Source organism: Equus caballus, chromosome 3, assembly GCF_041296265.1.
Source record: "Equus caballus isolate H_3958 breed thoroughbred chromosome 3, TB-T2T, whole genome shotgun sequence".
Taxonomy (NCBI): Eukaryota; Metazoa; Chordata; class Mammalia; order Perissodactyla; family Equidae; genus Equus; species Equus caballus.
The window spans coordinates 17,614,246-17,634,496 of NC_091686.1; the positions used below are offsets into that span (position 1 = coordinate 17,614,246).

General features: G+C 46.0%; 1 protein-coding gene across 4 annotated transcripts in view; it reads left to right on the forward strand.

The window, feature by feature from the left end:
* The first annotated feature begins 2,278 nt into the window (after positions 1–2,278).
* Positions 2,279–20,251, forward strand: part of PHAF1 (phagosome assembly factor 1) — a 28,487-nt gene continuing 10,514 nt past the window's right edge. The window contains exons 1-7 of one of the 4 annotated variants that reach the window (XM_014738379.3): positions 2,279–2,992; positions 3,102–3,222; positions 9,710–9,792; positions 13,861–13,944; positions 17,700–17,743; positions 19,344–19,423; positions 19,715–19,809. In XM_014738379.3, coding sequence (XP_014593865.1) covers positions 3,159–3,222; positions 9,710–9,792; positions 13,861–13,944; positions 17,700–17,743; positions 19,344–19,423; positions 19,715–19,809 — 450 coding nt within the window. In that variant the 5' untranslated portion in view covers positions 2,279–2,992; positions 3,102–3,158. The remainder of the gene's footprint in view (positions 2,993–3,101; positions 3,223–9,709; positions 9,793–13,860; positions 13,945–17,699; positions 17,744–19,343; positions 19,424–19,714; positions 19,810–20,251) is intronic. The other 3 variants (XM_014738378.3, XM_001496846.7, XM_014738377.3) reach the window with 3 other exon arrangements.

The following is a 20,251-nucleotide window of genomic DNA, read 5'->3' on the forward strand; positions in this document are numbered from 1 at the left end:
TCCTTGTCTTCCTTATTTTATTCTTGACTTCTTTTCTTCCTTACATCCAATCTAGATCCTGCCAATGGATTCCATCAATTCTCTGTCACTATTCGATTTTTTACAAAGCATTTACCTGGAAGTCAGAAACTCTTATAAGTGCAGTTCTAATAAAACTTGAGATATGACCATTTTACAGATGAGGAAACTAAGGCATAGAGAACTTAAGTAATTTACTCAAGGCACAAAACTATTAAATGGCAGAACTGGGATTCAGATTTCCCTGTCCATGTGCTTAACCACTATACTCTGACCTGAGGCTGTTCCTGCCTGTCTGGCTTGGACTGCCAGGATGACTACCTGTGCTCCCTGCATACACTCTTAGCAGTCCACCAGCAGCCAGATCAGTATTTCTGAACACCCCCACCCTCACTTTTGGGGAATGGCAGTTGCTGACATCCTCCCAAGTTGGCCCACTTCCCTGAAGCAGCTCCTCCTTCTACTCTGTGTACCAGTCACCCTCTCCCCTACCCTGCCTGCCCCACCCCTCTTTGTCCACCAGAAATAAATCCTACCAAGTGTGGGTTTTTTTTTTTTTTTTTTTTGAGGAAGATTAGCTCTGAGCTAACATCTGCTGCCAATCCTCCTCTTTTTGCTGAGGAAGACTGGCCCTGAGCTAACATCTGTGCCCATCTTTCTCTATTTTACATGTGGGACGCCTACCACAGCATGGCTTGCCAAGCGGTGCCATGTCCGCACCCAGGATCCAAACTAGTGAACCCAAGGCCACCAAAGCGGAAGGTGTGAACTTAACCTCTGTGCAACCATGCCAGCCCCTAAGTGTTTTCTTAAATAGAAGAACCATTCCTAGTCTGGCTGGATTTGAGTGCAATTCAGACATTTTAAATTGACTAAGATTACTCCTCCCCAACTTTAGATGTTTTTTTTCCAGATCTCCATCCACCCTACGTAGGCCAACTACCCAACTAACCTCCCCTAAACACGTCTTTAATACTTTGTGTGTGTGCGTGTGTGTGTGTGAGGAAGACTGGCAACACATGGTAGCTCAGAGCCAATCTTCCTCTATTTTACATGGGACGCCACCACAGCGTGGCATGCCAAGCAGTGTTGGGTCTGTGCCAGGACCGAACCTCCCAACCCGTGGCCAGCCAAGCACAGCGTGCAAACTTAACCACTATGCCATGGGGTGACCCCCACATCTTTAATACTTGCCATGTATGATAAGAGGTAAATGTCCTCCTGATGCCTACCCCTCTCCCCAAGTTAGATATTATTAATTTTTTATCTTTCCAGAAATGTTCTCCCTTTTTGGTATGGCCAATGTTTCTTTTATTTCTGTTTTTACAGAAAAAAGGGTCATACTATTCAATTTGCACTTGGCTTTTTTCTCTTTGAGCTCCTTCCCTATCAGCATATAGGGATATACTTCATTTTTTAAGCGTATCCTATTATATTTATCAGAATTTAGTTAGCTACTTCCCTACTGATGGACATCTCAGTGTTTCAGTTCTATTGTTTTGGCGTATGATACTGCAATGGACATCCTTCTCCATGTTTGTTTTAATGTCAGTAGCAGTGACTTCAAGTTGTTTTTTTTTTTTTTTTTTTTTTTTTTTGATTTTATTTTTTTCCTTTTTTTCCCCAAAGCCCCCCCGGTACATAGTTGTATATTCTTCGTTGTGGGTCCTTCTAGCTGTGGCATGTGGGACGCTGCCTCAGCGTGGTTTGATGAGCAGTGCCATGTCCGCGCCAGGATTCGAACCACCGAAACACTGGGCCGCCTGCTGCGGAGCGCACGAACTTAACCACTCGGCCACGGGGCCAGCCCCAGTGACTTCAAGTTTTGATTGACCCTCCCAAGTTACACTCCTACCAAGCCAGATTGAGAATTTAGCATGCCACTCTCTCCCCTGCTAAAAACCTTCCTCGAGGGGCAATGTAATGGAAAGAACTTGGCTTCTACCGCCTGGGACCACAAGGCCTTTAATTTCTCTGGGCCTCGTTTTTCCCGCCTGTGTAGCGAGGTATAATCTTACGTCTCAGCGTGGTTTTGGGAATCCAGAGACGGTTTCCTTGAAGGCTTGGCTTCAGGAGAGCCCTGGTTGCCTTTTAATTTTAGAGTGCCTCAGGGCAACAACAAAAAGCTCCGGCTGAGCAGGCTACAGAAGCCCCCTCCTCCGACTTCGTGAGGAAACTGAGGCACAAAGGGCACCAGAGGTTTGGTCAAGACCACTCAGCGCTGGCGGCAAAGCTGGATTTGGCTGGAGTCTGAGCTGCTGCCCGCGGCTTCCGGGGGCTGCGCACATCTGGATGTGGTCAGCCGGGAGGCCCGGCTCCTCCCCCTTCTACCTACTCTACTCTGCAACCACGCCCTCCCCCGCCCCTACACGCGCGCGCGAGCACACTCCTCACTCGCTTTGAGTTGGACCCGAGCGCCAGGGGCAGCAGGGTGGGGAACGAGTCGTTCCTGGACAACCAGAGGCAGCGCCACCGGCGTCAGCCTCGGCCCCAACACGGAGTAGGAGGGCGCCCGCGGGCCAGGGGGCTCCTGGACTCCGCATCTGCTCGTGGAACTGGCTTTCTGCACCCAGTGGATGTGAGCGGGACGTACGTGCGGAGGGCAGACGGGTGTTGTATAGTCATGTCACATGTGTGTGTTGCGCGGAGTACACATCCTTGTGTAGACGTGTGAAACGTGTGCGGTGTGGTGTGCAGATGTGGGGGTTCATAGAATATAGGGCTCCTCATTCCAAGAGCGCCTGCCCTTCGCGATGGGACCGTCAGGCCTCCCTCAGCCTTCGTCGGAACTGTCACAGCCACATGACCCGGAATTGGCGCGTGCGCGACTCCGCCTTAGGCTCCTCCCCTGCGATTGAAACCCCGCCTCCGCCCCGCCCTCGCCACACTTTACGGCCGGGCACGCCAGTTTTGCTGCAGACGCTCCCGCTGCCGCTGCTGCTCCTGCCGTCGCGGCTCTTGCCGGTGAGGTGAGGTGAGGTGTGGTGTTGGGTTGGTGGCCCCGGCGACCCCGGAGGAGGTGGAGAGCCGGGCCGCCGCGGGCTGGCGGGGGCGGCGGTTCAGCTGCCGCTTTGTCTCCTCAGCTCCGGCCCTGTCTGCGCTGCTGCAGGGAGGCCGCCCTGGCCCGGCGAGCCGAACCAATGCTGGATCTGGAGGTGGTGCCCGAGCGCTCTCTGGGGAACGAGCAATGGGAATTCACGCTGGGTGAGTGTGGGGTCCTCCCTCAGGACCCTATCGCTGGGCCTTTCATCCCTCGGGGCCCTTCCCACCTCTGGTCTCTGCCCCTTCGTCCCCTGCGCCCGCGGCTCCGCAGCTCCTCGGGATCCAGGCACTGGATCCTCCCTCCGACCAGCCCGACCCTCCGGTGTGTCGCTCGGCTGGGCCCTGACGCCTCGCCTCGGGCCTCAGCAGGGCCCCTTCCGGGGCAGTGTACGGTAATAATAATAATAACAATGGCCTACCCGCCCCAAACACTTACTCAGGGCCGGGCCCTGCTGTCTCGCGCGTAATTATCTCAAATGTGCCTCCGTGGGTCTGAGGGTCGGTGCTATTGTTATTCCTCTTCCCCTTTTACAGACTAAATAGCGAAGAGTGGCTGTCACCCGTGAACGCCACTGTGGTCTGTCTCCCTTTGCTTTTCTGGGCCGTGTTGCCTCTTCGGAAGGGGAAATCCAGGCTCCGATCCCATGATCAGGTGTTGGGGATCTGGTCCGGGGAGTTGAAGAGAGTTTGTGTGTGTTAAAGGAACTCCTGACTTGTTTCCTTCTCCTTTTTAATATGGTCGATGTGTGGCGTAATCCTAAACCCAGACTTTGGCTGAGAGAGTTAAGGGTTGAATGAAATAGGAGTTCAGGGAAAGTAGCATTTAGTTTGTGGAAAACGCAGTTTAGTCCTTTTTTTTGGTTTTTGGCTCAGTTTTCCCTATCCCCAACGTCACTACTTTTATGTGCACAAGTATTTGCATTCAGTAACCCCAGTGTGTGTTTACTTTGATGTGCCAGCACTAGGAAAAGGGGGTTGGAAGCAGGTGTTAGTGCTGTTTGTTTGTGCAGACCTGAACTTTTGTCTTACTAATTTGGGCTCCTGGATAGAGTCAGCTGCTCCATTGGGCTCTAGCTTATCCTTGAACCTGGAAGACTCATGTCTGTGGGGACAGGGTAGGTGAGAAACTGCAGAACAGACTGTTGGTAGGGCCCTGCTGGTGCTCCGTGTCTGCGTGAGTTACAAGCCTCGTCTGGGTTATAGGAGCCAGTTTTATTGAGAGGTCTTTGCCAGCTTCTCTCATAACTTACACCACTCCTGCAGAGTTCTTCCCAAAGTTTTAGGTGGTATGAAACACTCCAGCCTCTTGTGAAGAACCAAGGCTTGATTGGGAGGCTAGTGCTATCTTTGCCTCCAGACTCATTCATCTTGCTGATGCTGTTTGGCTTGTAGTTAGGAAAGAACCCCTAACCACAGCTTCTGCTCTTACCAGGACTTCACAGGGCACAGTGAGAACCACAACCATAGCTTCAAACTGTGCTTGATGTTGTGACTAGGTTGTCGATCTCTGTGGTACAGAGTCTCTTGGCCAAAAGTAGTGATGAGGATGTCACTAAAAAACTGGGTGGCAGAGCAAGGCTGCTTCTGTCAACTATTATTTGGATACCTTAACCCTCGCTCTTAACTTTGCCAGTTTGTAGGAACCAAGGGTTTGCGTGGTTGTTTCAAACTGTCTAAATAGCAACCAAAAACAATGAAAAGAGCATTTCTTTACGTTGGGCCCAGAATTGAGCTTTGAGGGAAAGCTCCTAGAGGGGTCCTGAGCCTTGATGATTTCTTTGTGGGTCTTAAAAATCCATGGTTTTTGGGGCTGGCCCCGTGGCCAAGTGGTTAAGTTCGTGTGCTCCGCTTCTGCAGCCCAGGCTTCCGCTGGTTCGAATCCTGGGTGTGGACATGGCACCGCTCATCAGGCCATGCTGAGGAGGCATCTCACACACCACAACTAGAAGGACCCATAACTAAGAATATACAGGGGGCTTTGGGGAGAAAAAGGAAAAATAAAATCTTAAAAAAAAAAAAAAATCCATGTTGTTTAAGTCGTGTCTGCCTGAGAGATGGTGGTCATTTAACTTCCCCAAGCTTAAAAAAAAAAAAAGTTATTTTTCCCTCTCTCTCAATCTTATCCCCAGCCCTGAAACACATCTAAACTGCACTTCGGGCTGATAGGTAGGGATAGGTCTAAGAAGTGGATCTGTGCTTTAGAATTGCATTCCTAGGCTAGAAAAACAGGCGGTGCTTAACTAAAGTCACCACAATCCTGTAAGGTAGTCTCCACTTGCCAGATGAGGAACAGGCTCAGAAGGTAGAGGTGATGAAAAGTAGCTAAACAGATTTCCTGCTTCCTACTACTCTTCTCCCCTTCTGGGAATGGGCTCAGCTTTGTCTCCAGGTTTCTTTTTGGAATCTGTGCAAATGCAGATCTATCTAGTCCTTTCCATCATCTGCGTGGCATCATAGTGGCGAGCTGCATCCAGCTTTTGGCTGCCTTCCTGCCCTTTGTGTAATATTGAAGATTAGAGAAATGCCAACAATAGAGGGACAGGAAAACCTAGGCTGAGAGGAATCTCTGAGAATCAGTGGGATGGCTTGACCAGTGGTGGAGTAAAGGCAGTGTAAATTTGAAATGTTTCCAATGAGACTTGTAGATTGTATTGGTGTGGAGGCATGTCTCTGAGTTTATTTTTAATTTTTGAGGAAGATTAGCCCTGAGCTAACATCTGCCTCCAATCCTCCTCTTTTTGCTGAGGAAGACTGGCCCTGAGCTAACATCCATGCCCATATTCCTCTACTTTATATCTGGGACACCTGCCACAGCCTGGCTTGATAAGGGTGCATGTGTCCGTGCCTGGGATCCCAACCAGCGAACCCCAGGCCGCTGAGGCAGAGCACACGAACTTAACCGCTATGCCACTGGGCCGGCTCCTCTCTTGAGTTTATTTTTGAAAATATCCAAAGAGGGTAGATTTAAAGAGTCACTGGAGAATAGCCTTCTCTGAGATTACCTTGTTCCAGAGAGACTGAAGGCTCACTTTGTTGAAGGCAGCGTGTACTTCTGAGGACTCTGCTTACAAACATTGAAAATTGACTAAGAAATAGTCTTATGCCCTGAAGAGCTTAGTCTAGTGGAAGGGAAGGGTTATAGAAATAATTCATTTCTGGGGCCGGCCTGATGGCGCAGTGGTTAAGAGCATACGTTCTGCTTCGGCGGCCTGGGGGTTCGCCCATTCAGATCCCAGGTGCAGACATGGCACCTCTTGGCAAGCCATGCTGTGGTAGGCATCCCACATATAAAGTAGAGGAAGATGGGCACGGATGTGCGCTCAGGGCCACTCTTCCTCAGCAAAAAGAGGAGGACTGGCAGCAGATGTTAGCTCAGGGCTAATTTTCCTCCAAAAAAAAGAAAGAAATAGTTCATTTTATTATAATGAGGTAGAGGTTGTATAGGGTGCTATGGCATGGGGGAAGGGACTTGCCCTGACTTGGGGGTTCAGGGAGGGCTTCCTTTCAACTTACAGGAGCCTGTACCATTCCTGGAGCCAGTGAGCACCAGGAAGTCCTTATCAAAAGTCTACTGTCAGATTTCTCATCTACACTGTCTCCATAGACATAAGTCTTCCAGTCAAGTTAAAAAGAAAACAATGGGAAAGATAGATGGTATGTGTAGGGAACTATAAACAATTTGGTATTATAATTAGAACATGATGTACTGGTGGAAGAAGAAAAGAGGTTCCCCAGATTCCCAAATCTCTTTGGTAGTAACTGCCTGGGATACTGTCAGGGAGTCTCCAGGTTCAATAGAAAAGAGGATATCTATTAGTAATGTGTGTTGTGGGCATGGGCTTAGGAGGAAAGTTTGGAGGCTAGATTTGGAGAAATGGGGAAGGAGGAGGAATCTAGAGATTTCTGGCTTGAGTGACTGGATAGATGTTAGACACATTGAAGTTCAGAATACTGATGAGAAACTAGATTAAAGAGAAGGTGAAAAAGTCACTTTTAATCTGTCAACTTTTTATTTGCCTTTAGATATATATAGAAAACAGATTGAAGTGTGAGTCAGCAACTAGGTGGTTGGTTGAATGAATGAATGAGGGATGGGCAGAAGGAAATATTGCCCATCATAGAGACCTGGAAAAGTTAGAGGAACAGCAGAAGAGAGTAGTGTTGAGAGACAGGATGAGAGTTCTCTGAGTGGGAGGGTGGTCACTAGGTTCTATGGTAGAGGACCTACGTGTTCTACCTAATTGCTTTGTTTCACTCATTCAGAGCTCAGCAGATATATAGGACCACCTACTATTGTGCCAGGCATGGTGATTGAGTGCTGGGGATACAGCAGTGAGTGAGACAACATCTCTGTCCTCAAGGAGGCATCCCAAGGAGACTCCAACAGATAAATAAGTTGAATGGGAGGCTTTATTAGATAAGGTGATCAGGGAAGTGAGGTGTGAGCACCACCTGAAGAATGAGAAGGCACCAGCTATGGGAAGAACATTCCAGTAGAGTCAAGAGCTGATGCAAAGCCTAAGGCGGGAAAGAGCTTCACATGTGCTAGGAACAAAGGGAGGTGTGGTGAGCAGTGAAAAGAAAGGTGGAGGTGGACTAGGTCGAGAATATTCGGGACCTTTAGGGGATGGCATGTTGTTTGGGTTTTATCCCCCTGTAATGGGAAGCCATTAGAGGGTTATAAGCAGGCAAATGATGAGATCTGTGAGTCATAGGATTTGTGCAGTTTATCAGGCTGACCATATGCTCCACACTCGCTTTGGGGTTAGGTAACTCTTGTTAGAGCTGGGACAATGCTCCAGTTTTTTTGCCATAAATGTGGTTGGTTCCCTTCCTTTACCAGCAGCTACATGATGACTGGTCATCATGGCTGCTTTTTGTCCTCCATGTGGGTTTCTCCCTGGATGACTCAGGACCTGAAGATTCCAAGGCCAGGAATCTGTGGCTACATGGAAGAGAACCTTCCCTCAAGAAGCTGATTTGTGGGGGCCGGCCCTGTGGCCAAGCGGTTAAATTTGCACGCTCCGCTGCAGCGGCCCAGTGTTTCATCAGTTCAAATCCTAGGCACAGACACGGCACCGCTCATCAAGCCACGTTGAAGCAGCGTCCCACATGCCACAACTAGAAGGACCCACAACTGAGAATTTACAACCATGTACCAGAGGGCTTTGGGGAGAAAAAGGAAAAAATAAAATCTTTAAAAAAAAAAAAAAGAAACTAGTTTGTGTCACAGGGGTCAGAGAAGCCACGTGGCCTTTTTCTGGACACCTAACCGAGCTTGTCTGTCTTCCACACATGGATGTTTGCCCCTTCCCTCTGGGGGAGAGAACATAGATGCTCTTCCATTTCAGGAATGGCAGAGCTGAGTGATGCATCCAACTTGTTCATATACTCAACAAACACTTATGAAGCCTCTACTGTGTGCCAGGCTGTATACTATAGAAGACTGAAAAGTACCTTATTTAAGGTCTGGTTTCCTTCCTTTCTTCAAACGTAGATGGATCAAGTGAAGGCATGGTTGGATCATTGTTTAAATGTAGATGGACCACATGTTTTTAACTTTCTAATTGTTGTGTGTACACTCTTTTCTGCACATCTCTCCTTGAGTCAGAGGTAAACTGATCTTGAATGTGAGCCACTGTGCTGCCCAGAGGTCATATGGTAATCCCTCTTCCTCCCTTTCCTTATTACCAACCCCATAATCCTTCAGTCCCAGTGAATAAATATTTATTCAACAGCCACTATGTGGTCAGCCCTGTACTGGGTGCTGGGGATCCAGAGAGTGGTGAATAGCATACATACCCTGTCCTTGCATTCATGAAGCTGAGTCTTTATTTTTGGCTTGTCTGGGACTTTGTTTTGAATTGTCCCTCTCTAAGTTTCTTCTTGTTTGAAATGTAATGGGCTCCAAAAACATAGTTTTTGGTGTTCCCTGTGAGTCCCTGGAATCTTTGAGATGTCATTGGGATTTGGATTTCTTAAACTGGAGGCATATATAAATTTGTTTATAATGGGCCATGAGTTCAAAAATCAAGTGTTGAGATTTAGAGGATGTTTATGGGTTGATACGTAAGGATCCAACGAAATCTTTAGTAAAATAAGTTGATTCTGGTAAACATGTGATTTTTAACTATGTAAACGAGCCCTTACAAGTCATGTGCTCCTGGAGGCTCTCATATGAGAGGCAAGGAGCAGATGCCAAAAAGGAAGAGCAGGAGGACCTGCCCTAGGTTATACGTAATCCATGGCAGAGTGAGAACCAGAACCTGGCAGAGTGAGAACCAGAACCTGGGTCTCCAGAGTCATGCAGTCAGTGCTTTTCTCACTCTGTTCTTTGATTTATGCTGACTTTGCCTTCTCCCAGCCCTTTGCCTGCTTCAGGTCAGCACAGAAGTCCCCATTTCTGGGAAGCAGTTTTGTATATTCACTCTCTCCTGTTATATAATCCAGTTATTCCCTTAGTGCTTGTTGCTAACTTTATTCTAGTTCTTATTGCTTATTGAACTTTTATTTACTCATATGTCTGTAGAGCTTTGTGGCCCCCATTCCCACCCCACGCTTTACTTCAGGGACTAATGCCTGGTACGATGATAGATGTCAGTAAATGGATAGCCCAAGTAAGCACACCAGCATCTTTGCTTTATTTCAGGAATGCCTTTGGCTCAGGCAGTAGCCATTCTTCAGAAGCACTGTCGCATCATCAAAAATGTCCAGGTTCTCTACAGTGAACAGGTGAGTGGTAGCTGATTTGTTTACTGAAATAGCATCCCTAATCAATCAGTCACCTCCAGAGGTTGGTGCTTTGGGAGATGCTGACTGGCAGGGATTGCTGGGTCAGTGTTTGAATGGGAGAATCTCCAGCGCTAGTCAGTTACCAAGTACATTTTCTTTGATTCTGAAACTTGGTCTTGATAATCTAGTGCTGCCAGGTTTGGAAGAACAGTAATAACTGAACTTGTTTTTTGATTGTGTTTGACTTAACCTGCTGGCCCTTAGACAGAGACTTTTCAGTGGGAGGTCACCTCAGGGACAGTTGGTCTTCCAGGGTGCTTGCCTTCCACTTTTGTGTTTAAAATAGTCTTTTCTGCTTTCTTGATTGCTTTGGTTTGTGTTCAGGATTGTTGCAGATTTCTAGCCAGCAGAGCATCCCAGACTTGAAAAGAAGCAGGTATAGCTCACCCTTTTAGTGAAAATGATCTGATACGTGGAATTTGCAAGATATTGGCTCCAAATTAATGGACATATTTTACTCTTTTTTTGTCTTATTTATGGTGGTCTCTATTAAATGTTCATCAGTTGTGCCAGGAATTAACCCCTGTACTATAATGTTGCATGTACTTAAAAAGACCTTTGCAGTCTCCAGAAAGAGTATATTTTAGGTTAGCATCAGAGGACTTTTTGAACATCAGGATTTTTTGTATTTGGTTTTATAGGTAAAGTTAGAGACTATTTTTTAAAGGCCTTTAGAAATAAGATTCTTCTTATCTCTCTAAAAATCCAATCTCCCTTCTACTGAGTTTTCTGAAACCTGTGGTTCTTCTATGACACAGACTATGTGCTGCCATATGAAGCAACCTTTGTGATGTCCTTTGTGTCACAAACCTCAGGAAATAGTTGGGTTTTTTTTTTTTTGAGGAAGATTAGCCCTGAGCTAACTACTGCCAGTCCTCCTCTTTAGCTGAGGAAGACTGGCCCTGAACTAACATCCGTGCCCATCTTCCTCTACTTTATATGTGGGACGCATACCACAGCCTGGCTTGCCAAGCAGTGCCATGTCTGCACCCAGGATCCGAACTGGTGAACCCCGGGCCACCAAAGCGGAACATGCGCACTTAACCACTGCACCACCGGGCCAGCCCCAGGAAATAGTTTTGAGCCTACACAGGCTACAGGATATCCTCAGTGGCTTTTCTGAGACACTTTAAGTACTGGTTTGATGATTTTAGTTCCATTTGTTCCAATTAATTTCAGATCCTAAAGCAAATGACAGCTTATTTTTGACATGAAGAATGCTGTGGATTAGAGGTGGGTGAGATTTCTGTGAGGCTTCCTAGTTTGGCTTAGTGTCAGAGTTGAGCCTGTTACCTATACCTGGACATTACATTCTGCAGTACTCTACCCCTCTGCCAGCCTAGTGAGGCCCTGTGTGAGGGATCCTTCTGAGACAGGGAATGCTTAATCTCCAAGCAAGAGCTCGGATATTCTTGTGGTGCCTACCACAGAACAAGGGACTTACAGGAGTGGGCAGGAGTTCCTTGAGCTACAGTGACAGACTGGCTTCTCATTTAGAAAGTGAAGGATGGTGGCTTTTCCTCTGTTGCACTCAGATCATCCCTAACGTAATCTGACTTTCAGTGTTAGACCATGAGGGAATTACTCCTGACAAGTAGCAGCCATCAAAACAGGGATAATGGGCTTGTTTCTCGAGCTTACAGCCACCTGTACATTCAGTGAAATCAGATTTGGGCACCCTGAGATTAGATACATTTGAAAATAGGCTTTAAACTTTCTTAACCAATTTTTTAAAATGAAGTTTATTTCTTCTGTCACTACCTTTGTTGTCTGTCATTCCAGTCTTTGAGTACAAATAGTAGTATTAGCATTAAGTTAATTTCCTCTGATATCTTCTAAGCAACTGGAATCAGTTGGAAAACATGGGCTTTTGCATCCAGACCTTGGCTCAGACCCTTGCTCTTCCTATTTGCTAGTCGTGCAACTTGTGGCAAGTTAATAACCAGTCTGGTTCTCCTTCTGTGGAATGGATATAGTTTCCTTATAATAGAATAATATTTGATGAGGTTCAAGAAGAGATGGTCTCTCAGAGGTCTGATATGATACATCTTAAATGTGGGTCCTTCTTCTGCCCTCTTTTCCTCCTTTCCCATTTGTCTCCTTGCTTCCCATCAAGTGCAGAGAGTAGTTTTGCCCTGTTAAAGGATCTTCTTGTCTCTAGCAAATCACACCTTGGAAATTAAATGTGCATGTTAAGTAGGCCTCATCTTTCTTAGAGGGAAAAGATGTTAATGACTAGCAGCAGGTAGCTTTACTGAACTATTTCATATGGAGGACTGCATAGTGCTGGGTAGCTGGAAGGGTCTGCTTAAACATCGCATAGTACATGTGTATTTTGGTTCTGGAGATATAAAGCACTAATAAAACATTGATTGTGGGGATGGTTTGCTTGCTTTTGAAGATTTCTTAGTTGTGTCCTGAATTGTAACAATGCCAGGAAAAAAATGGTCAGCTCTTGGGAGAGTGTTAAGAAAATTCAGATCCTCCTGTGTTCCTCCTCCAAGCAAACATCTTGAAAAATGCTAAAATGTTGCTTTATCCTGTTTACAGCCATGGAATAGCCCTCTCAGAAGTGGGACTGTATGTTCTGGGTTGAGAATAAGTGACCTAAGTTGAGGGTTCATTATTCCATTATCTTGCTTGAGACCTAGTGGTTTTAGACATTCCTGCAGACGTACTGGAAAATTACATCATTCTTTTTTCTAGTGTTTGCTAGGGATGATGGTGCTGCCTGGGCCTGCTACCTTGTGAAGATCAATTAAGTGGAGGGGAGTAGACAGTCGGAGCTAATCCCAGAAAGCTCTTTGGAGATAATTTTTCCAGTGAGGCCCACACTAGCAGTGGCACTTGGCTTTCCAGCTCACATCTGTATCTCTGGCAGCCATACCTATGTCATTCACTGTGTTTACCTTGAGAAGATCTATAAAGAAACTTTCCTAAACCCTTTTGAGAGCTGCGTTCCAGTTTCAAGAAGGGGCAGAATTTGGGATGGTGGTGATTTTCTTGTACTCTCGGCAGCCTGGTTCAGGGCTATGGAGAGTCTTCAGACCTTGAGTCCTTGAATTGATGGCATTGGAGCAGAAGCAGACACATGGGACAGACACGAGGAAAGAAGGCTGTATGCCGAGTGCTGTGCTCAGGGTTTTCTTTGACCTACTGTCTCTGTCCTCACAACAACCCTGGAAGGAAGGGGTGATAGTATTCCCATGAAGAAACTAGAGCTCAGAGAAGTTTTGAGAGTCACTTAAAAGGTCACCAGCTCACCAGGTCTCAAGGCCAGCTCTGTCTGCTGCTCTGTGCTGCTACTGCCCTCCCCCCAGGACTCAGAAGGGGCAAATTTAGAAATATGACTCCTTAGGTCTTAGACTTAGGCTTTTCAGAAAGAAGTACATGTGATACGGGATGGTAGAGGGGAGGGAAGGAAGAAGTACGAGTGTCATCTCATACATAATCAGATCACAAGGTACTTCTTTGTCTTGGAAGATGGCCTAAAACAGTCAAAGAATAAAATGTGTTCCCTGTGGATGGTATAAACAGCCTGGGAGTGAATGGACATGGGTTCAGCTGACATGCCCTGAACATTACCTGCTGAGTTTGGATCCTGGCAAGGCCTTTTCACATCGCCTGTATTCCTCATCAGCTGCTCTGCTGGATTGACAGCAGTAAACCTATGCTACAGATGTAGACCCTGGACCTTCAAAAGAAAATTACCTGTATACTCCCATAATTTCGGCCCTTTCACCAGGTATTATTACTCAAAGCCTGGAAAAGAGAAGCTCTTTTCAGCCAATATTGTGAATCAGCAGCTGTGGGCCCAAAATACAGGACACTGCATTCATGTAACAGTTTGTTTCTGACTTCTAAACCTTGTTAGTAGTGGGGAGAGAGGGGCTGTCTGCACTTACATATTTCCTGTGCATTGCATTTATAGTGTAAGGTTTTCAGTAGGTGCTTGTGAGTAAATTAGTTGTTCAGAATGTTTTATTTTATTTATGTATTTTTTTGTAGTCTCCTCTAAGCCATGACCTCATCCTTAACCTGACTCAGGACGGGATCAAACTACTGTTTGATGCTTTCAATCAGAGACTTAAGGTAATTCTAAATGACAACTAAAGTTTCATGTCAGGCTGATTAATATGTGCTGTTGTGAGATGTTTCCAAAACTTATAAGTGGGAATATACTTATGGTGGTTCAGAGACCACTGTGATACAGGGGGCTGAAGCTAGGCCTACTCCCCGAAAAAGAAGGAAGCTGAGGGTGGCATGAGGGGGTAGGAAAGAGGGTAGGAAGGACTCCAGTCCCAGGCTCCAGAGGTGAAGGGGGAAAAGTGTTGAAGATTTGGGGAACATGGTATAGGGAGGGGGCTTTTATGTTGAGTAGGAAAACAAGTGAGGGACTAAGTATTTGGCATAGATTATTCTGAGTCTTTAAAAAGTTACTAAAAATGGGGCTGACCTACAGAATAGGATCAAAAGACTTTAATGAGGTTTATGTATCTTATTGTTTTACTTCATTCTTATGACAAACAGTATGACTTGGAAGATGAAAAATGGAGTTGTTCTTCCTAAAATGCTGGGGCTTGGGGCTTAACACCACCAAAATGAGTTGATTCTTTAACCCCTTTGAGGAGATATAAACAAACAACTTGCTGGTATGTAAGGTTGTCTTAACTGGTGTTCAAGTGCAATTTACTAACACCTGTTTCAGTCCAGGATGTTTTTAATACACTATTTACAAATGCCTGGGCTTCACAGGTTAGTCATGTGACACAAGACTCATGCCTCAGAGTCACAAGGCTGAATGTGGCCCTGGGCAGTGGCATGCCAGAGTTGTTGTCCCAGTTAGGTTATGGAGTTGCCTTTCCAAAAGACTTGGGTACTTTCTAGTTCTCGTCATATCATCACAAGTGAGCTGCTGAGGAGACAAGACAGAACATGGAAAAAGAATATGTACATGGAATGAGAATTCCTCATTTATGATGGTTTTTCAAAAGCAAAGTTTGATGTGGACATTGTTCGCAACTCCCTTGCCTCTCATTGTGGACCCAGTCATCCTGTCTTCAGTGACCAGAAGTTCCACACTGGGAAAGGGTAAAGAATGTTCTTTAGTGTTGCTTCATCACAAATTTGGGGAAAATTAATCTGGAAACACCTTTACAAAGAGTCATTTGTCTTTGACGTGGTAAATCCCCTTTAGGAAACATAACCCAAAAAGATTATGGGGAGGGTAATGTTGCCAGACATTTATAGCAGGGCTTTTCCTAGAAATGAAAAGCTGGAAGTAACCTAAATGGACAATAAAAGGGGATGGCTAGGCAGCCCATCATAAAATCACAGCATAGTGAGGACAGTATCACATATTTAGTGAACACTTGGTGCATGTTAGGTGCACGGCCGAGTGCTTCCCATGCATTTCCCAGTTTAATCCTAACAAGCCTGTCAGCGGTACTGTTTACCAACGAGACGACGGAGGGATAAAAGATAAGTGGTTTGCCTGATACCAGGCTTTTAACTCTATATTACCAGTGTGTGGTTACTGGCCACTGGGAATAGAAATGGCTTAGATTCTGTTGATTGATGTGGGAAATAAATATGATAAAAGCTGAAAAAAATAGTGTGAGCACACTATGCAGAAATGCGAGGAACGGGAAGTACATTTGAATGGGAAAGGAGGTAAAATAGAACCTTCGCTTCGGCGTTCTGCGGGGTCCCTATGAGGAAGGAGGGGCTGGGGCCCTGACTGAGCCTCTGGAAACTGAGAGAGCGATCCTTCAGGTATCCTTGGTTGGCACCAGGTCTGACTTGACCCGTCTGCCTGGCCCTCCATCCAAGGGCTTCAGAATCCACCTCTGCCTGATGATGTCTCCTGCAGTTTCCTCTCCCGTCACTCCCTGCTGATGCGAGACCCCTGTGGCATGAGGCTTCACAAGTCACAACCTTTACAGTCACCTTGTCTTTTCCTTTCCTATCTTGACTGCTGCCGTGTCTCCTCCTCTCTGGGAAAATCAAGGCCTTTTCCAGCCCAGAGGGTGGAAATCATGGACTTTAGACTTCCCCAGCTGCTTGTCTCTGTAGTCCATGGGCCAAAATCTTGTTGTTGATTCTCCTGGTGATATGAAGGACGCTAAGATGGTCAGTACTCTGGGTCCCTTGCCACAAGTGCCACCCTACGGCACTTGATTAACTCTGGTCCACTCTTCTCCCATTGGGCAGGCAGGGTTGAAGCATCTTTAAGTGTTGGTCTGGGCTTTTGGCACGTGGGTGACAGTGACACAGGAGGGAGATCCTGGAGGCCCACCTCCACAGGGTGAGTGGTGGGAAGCCCTTGGGGGATCATTGGCGAGCCGTAGAGGTAGCAATCAGGGAGGCAGAGTGCCTGCCAGTGCTATACAAGCAGGGCTTCTGGCTGAAGATTGAGGCCCTCTGCCAGTGTGGGGCCCTGGCCTGAGTGAAAATGGCCTACCTGTTTGCCATGATATACTGCCATGCCCAGGCTTTCTGAAGGGGACACTAGTTATCTTATGAATCACAGCTAGTTCCCTGCCTTTCCTTGTATGACCTCTCTTGGCATCTCTTTTCATTCTTTCAAGCTTCATATTGCCCTTAGCTAGCTTCATACCAGGCAGACTCGCCTGACGTGTGTTGAATACCTCCCCTGTGCAAACTAATAAGCCAGACCTTAAGGGGCTTAATTTAGTGGGACTAGTGAACAGCCTACGCAAGTAGTCTAAGAAGGGGTTGATTGAAGTGCTATGACGGCCCAGCAGAGGGAGCAATTCTTAGTAGCAGATAGGGTCAGAATAGCTGCATTATAGTTAAGAGGTGCCCACCTTGTAGTTTAGTGTTATGATCTCTAAACAGAGTTAGGGACAAGGTCTGGCCAAGAATGAACTGCCTATTATGTCTCAGTTTCTGTGACAATGCCGGATGCTCCTGTACCCAGTGCCCCAGAGCCCCTTTCTGGGATGAGGCGCAGATTGTCAAGGCAAACAGACATTGAACCAGTTCTACTTGTGCCTCTACATTGAGGGCCAGACCTCCCAGCTGAGGGATGGTAGATGGTGCTCCACGCCCTAGCCAGCCATGCTGCTGGCTGCCAACCCCCTGACACCATTGGCATAGAGGACTTTATGGTGCTCATTAATTGGCACCACTAGTGGCTGAGTGTTCAATGCCTTTTTCTTTGTCTCTGCCCTGAGTTCTTGGCATTTCATCCGAGGCTGAACCCGTTGAACTTCACAAGGGTCCCAGGGTTCTCCAGGTTTAACCAGATGCCCATCATTAGGGATATATCTGATTATTGTCACACTTGTCCTAAGCTAATGTAATATGACTTGTTTTCTAGCAAGATAGACCTCCCCCTCCATCTTTTTGTTTTGTAAACCACAGTAGTTTGAAGCTATTTTTGAAAGTGACTTTATTTGGGTTTTTATAATGCAGTCAAGTATGAAATAGAAGGAAAGGGGCTCAGTATTCAAGGTTACAGCCTTAACAAGCTGTGTGAATTTGCTTCTGTGGAGGATTTCACTGTCCAGAAGGGTGGTATGTGCTGTCTTCTGTATGACCCAGCAGTAGAGTAGATATAAGAACCTGGACCCAGAACATCCATGGACATCTGTTGAATAATCCACTGGAAGAGGAAGAAGGAGAGGTTATGCTGTGTGTGGTATGGGTTTTTCCGCCAAATTAAAAAATGAGAACAAAACGTAATGTGTAGTGCTTCAGGAGGAGAATTTTGGCTAGTGGTAGTTGTTTTTTCTTCGCTATTCTATAAATGTCTTTTTAGGTAATCTTTTTCAACTACAGAGCATTAACAACTCTTAAACATTTGATTTTTTTTTTTTTAGGTGATTGAAGTATATGACTTGACTAAAGTAAAGTTAAAATATTGGTAAGTTTTCTCCCCTGCTGGTATATGTCACAGGCTTTGTACAAATGGGCTTTATCTACTACCTTCATAGTATTAGTAGAGGATTCCCATCCGCAGCAGGTCCAGGATTGCAGCTTGGTACCATGATTTCCTCAGGCAGCCCCTAAGCCCACTCAGCTTTCTGGGGAAGAGAAGGAAACCTCACTAAGAACATGCTATGTGTAAAACACTTCACATATATGTCAGCTTATTTAATCCTCACTGGAAAGCAGGACCTCAGCTCAGAGTTGATGTAACTGTCTCCTAGGTCACAGCTGCCCTCCCCTGTACAACCTCTTTTGGCACTTCTTTATTTTTCGTGAGTAACAGAAGTGGGACAAACCAGATAGGTCTGACTCCAAGCCTGTGCTAAAGAGAATGCCAAAGGGACCACTATTTGGGGGGCAAAATCTGCTTTTTAGAATGAGAATGGGAATGGCCTGCATGATGCACAAATATTTGAGCCCCCCATTATGGCAAGGCATTTTGCTATCATCTAGAATACTCCATTCAGTAAGCTTCCTTAAGAGGCTTCCCTTCCCTTTGCAAGAGCATAGAAGGCCCGAGTTCCTGGGGCAGGCTCAAACAACATTTGCTGATAGAGGAGTGGTTAAAGCTAATGTGTAATAGCGCTGGCCTCTGCAGATTCTAATTGTCTTTTAGTCTTGTTGGGCCTTTGTACCTCAAGTTCTGGCTTCTTTTTACCCTCTTATGAGTCAGTGGTGGGTAAGAGCCTGGCTTCTAGAGTCAGGCTTCCCTGGGTTTTAGTTATGGCTTCATAATTTTATTACCTCTGTGACCTTGGGCAAGTCACTTAACCTCTTTGAGCTTGTTTTCTCATCAAAGAAAAGAAACCAATAATGTAGCTGCTGGGTTAGGAAGATTACATGAGAGAATGCTGGTAAAGCACATCAACAGTTCCTGGTTAAAAAAGAGGTGTCCCATAAATGACAGTAATTTTTAAAAAAATTATTCTTAACCTTTAAGCATTCTCCTTAAAGTCATAAATGCCTTATCTTCATGATCATCAGCTGAAGTCCTATGCCCCTCTTTACTCCCAAGCCCACTCCCCAGGTTTTTTTTTCTTTGTAGGGGATCCATCCCTCCCACACCCACCTACCCATTCACCCAGTCCATGAGAACTGACTCTTCTTGTTAAGAAAACAAGCTGCATTGCTTGACTACACTCTTCTTTTAAGATGTTTATCCCTTTTTAAGAAAGTTCCTTTTCAAGCCAAACTACTAGTAGGCATCCTGGGAAAACATATTAACACTGTTCCTATGGCCACTCTTAGCCAAGTCCAAATGCCATGGGACTGAGACCGGATTTATTTCCTCCTGAACTATGCCTGGTGGCCACAAATGTCTTGGGAGGCCCTAGAAGATCAATTCTGTATATCAGCCTCAGGAGAATTGACTTGTTTTGACCTCATTAATTGTCTCTTATTTAAAAGTTGTTTAATTATTTTGATATAATTATAGACTCACCTGCCTATGTTTTAAGAATAACTCTTCTAGCCACCATCTCCAGTGATCTGTGAACCTGTGAAGCCTGGTGTTAAAAACTATCTTTGTTTTTCAGTGGAGTACATTTTAACTCTCAGGCCATAGCTCCCACCATTGAGCAGATTGACCAGTCTTTCGGTGCAACCCATCCTGGAGGTAAGCCAAGTCCATCTGATTTGTCTGGTCATCTCTGGCAGCCCATTGTGATAAACCTGGCAAGTGGTGCCATCCCAACCCCAAACCCCTGAAGCCAGGTTCCTATAGGATTTGGAGGTTGATACTTGGGTGTGAAGGAAAGCTCCTCCCCCTTGTTTTCAGCCTAGTAGATCAGGTCACAGATGAGACACAAGGAATGTGTTGCCAGTCATTACTCCCTGCCAGGCTGGTTTGTGTTTGCAACTTCTGATACCATTCAACCAAGTCATCTTCTTCTTCCTACTCCCACAGTGTATAACTCCGCTGAGCAGCTCTTCCACCTCAACTTCAGAGGACTGTCTTTCTCTTTTCAGTTAGACTCGTGGACTGAGGCTCCCAAGTACGAGGTCAGCCCTTCCCTTCCCCTGGTATTTGTTGCCCAGTGCCCATGTGATGTGGGTCAGCAGATAGTGCCTTTTGGGGAGGCTGAATAGGTACTCTTTCTTTGGTTTCCTTGTCTCTGAGATCTTCAGGGGCCAAGGAGGGTGGAGAGGGTGGGGTTGACAGGAAGAACAAAGCCCAAGCTGGCACTCCTGGGAAGAGGGCACTTCCCATTGCAGAGTGAGATCAAGGTCACTTTTCAGAGATCCAGTTGTGCCTTGCTTTAAAACTCCGGATCACTGGTTTTTCTCAGTGGCCTAGAATTTGAGAGAGTTCATCTTGGATTTTCAGTTATTGCTTTTAGGAAAATGTTTCATTCATCCTTAGGCAACAGTCTCCTCTGGGTTATGAGTTGGATAGCTTTTTGTAAGGTTTACATCTTATTAAGGGAAGCATTCCTGCATTTTC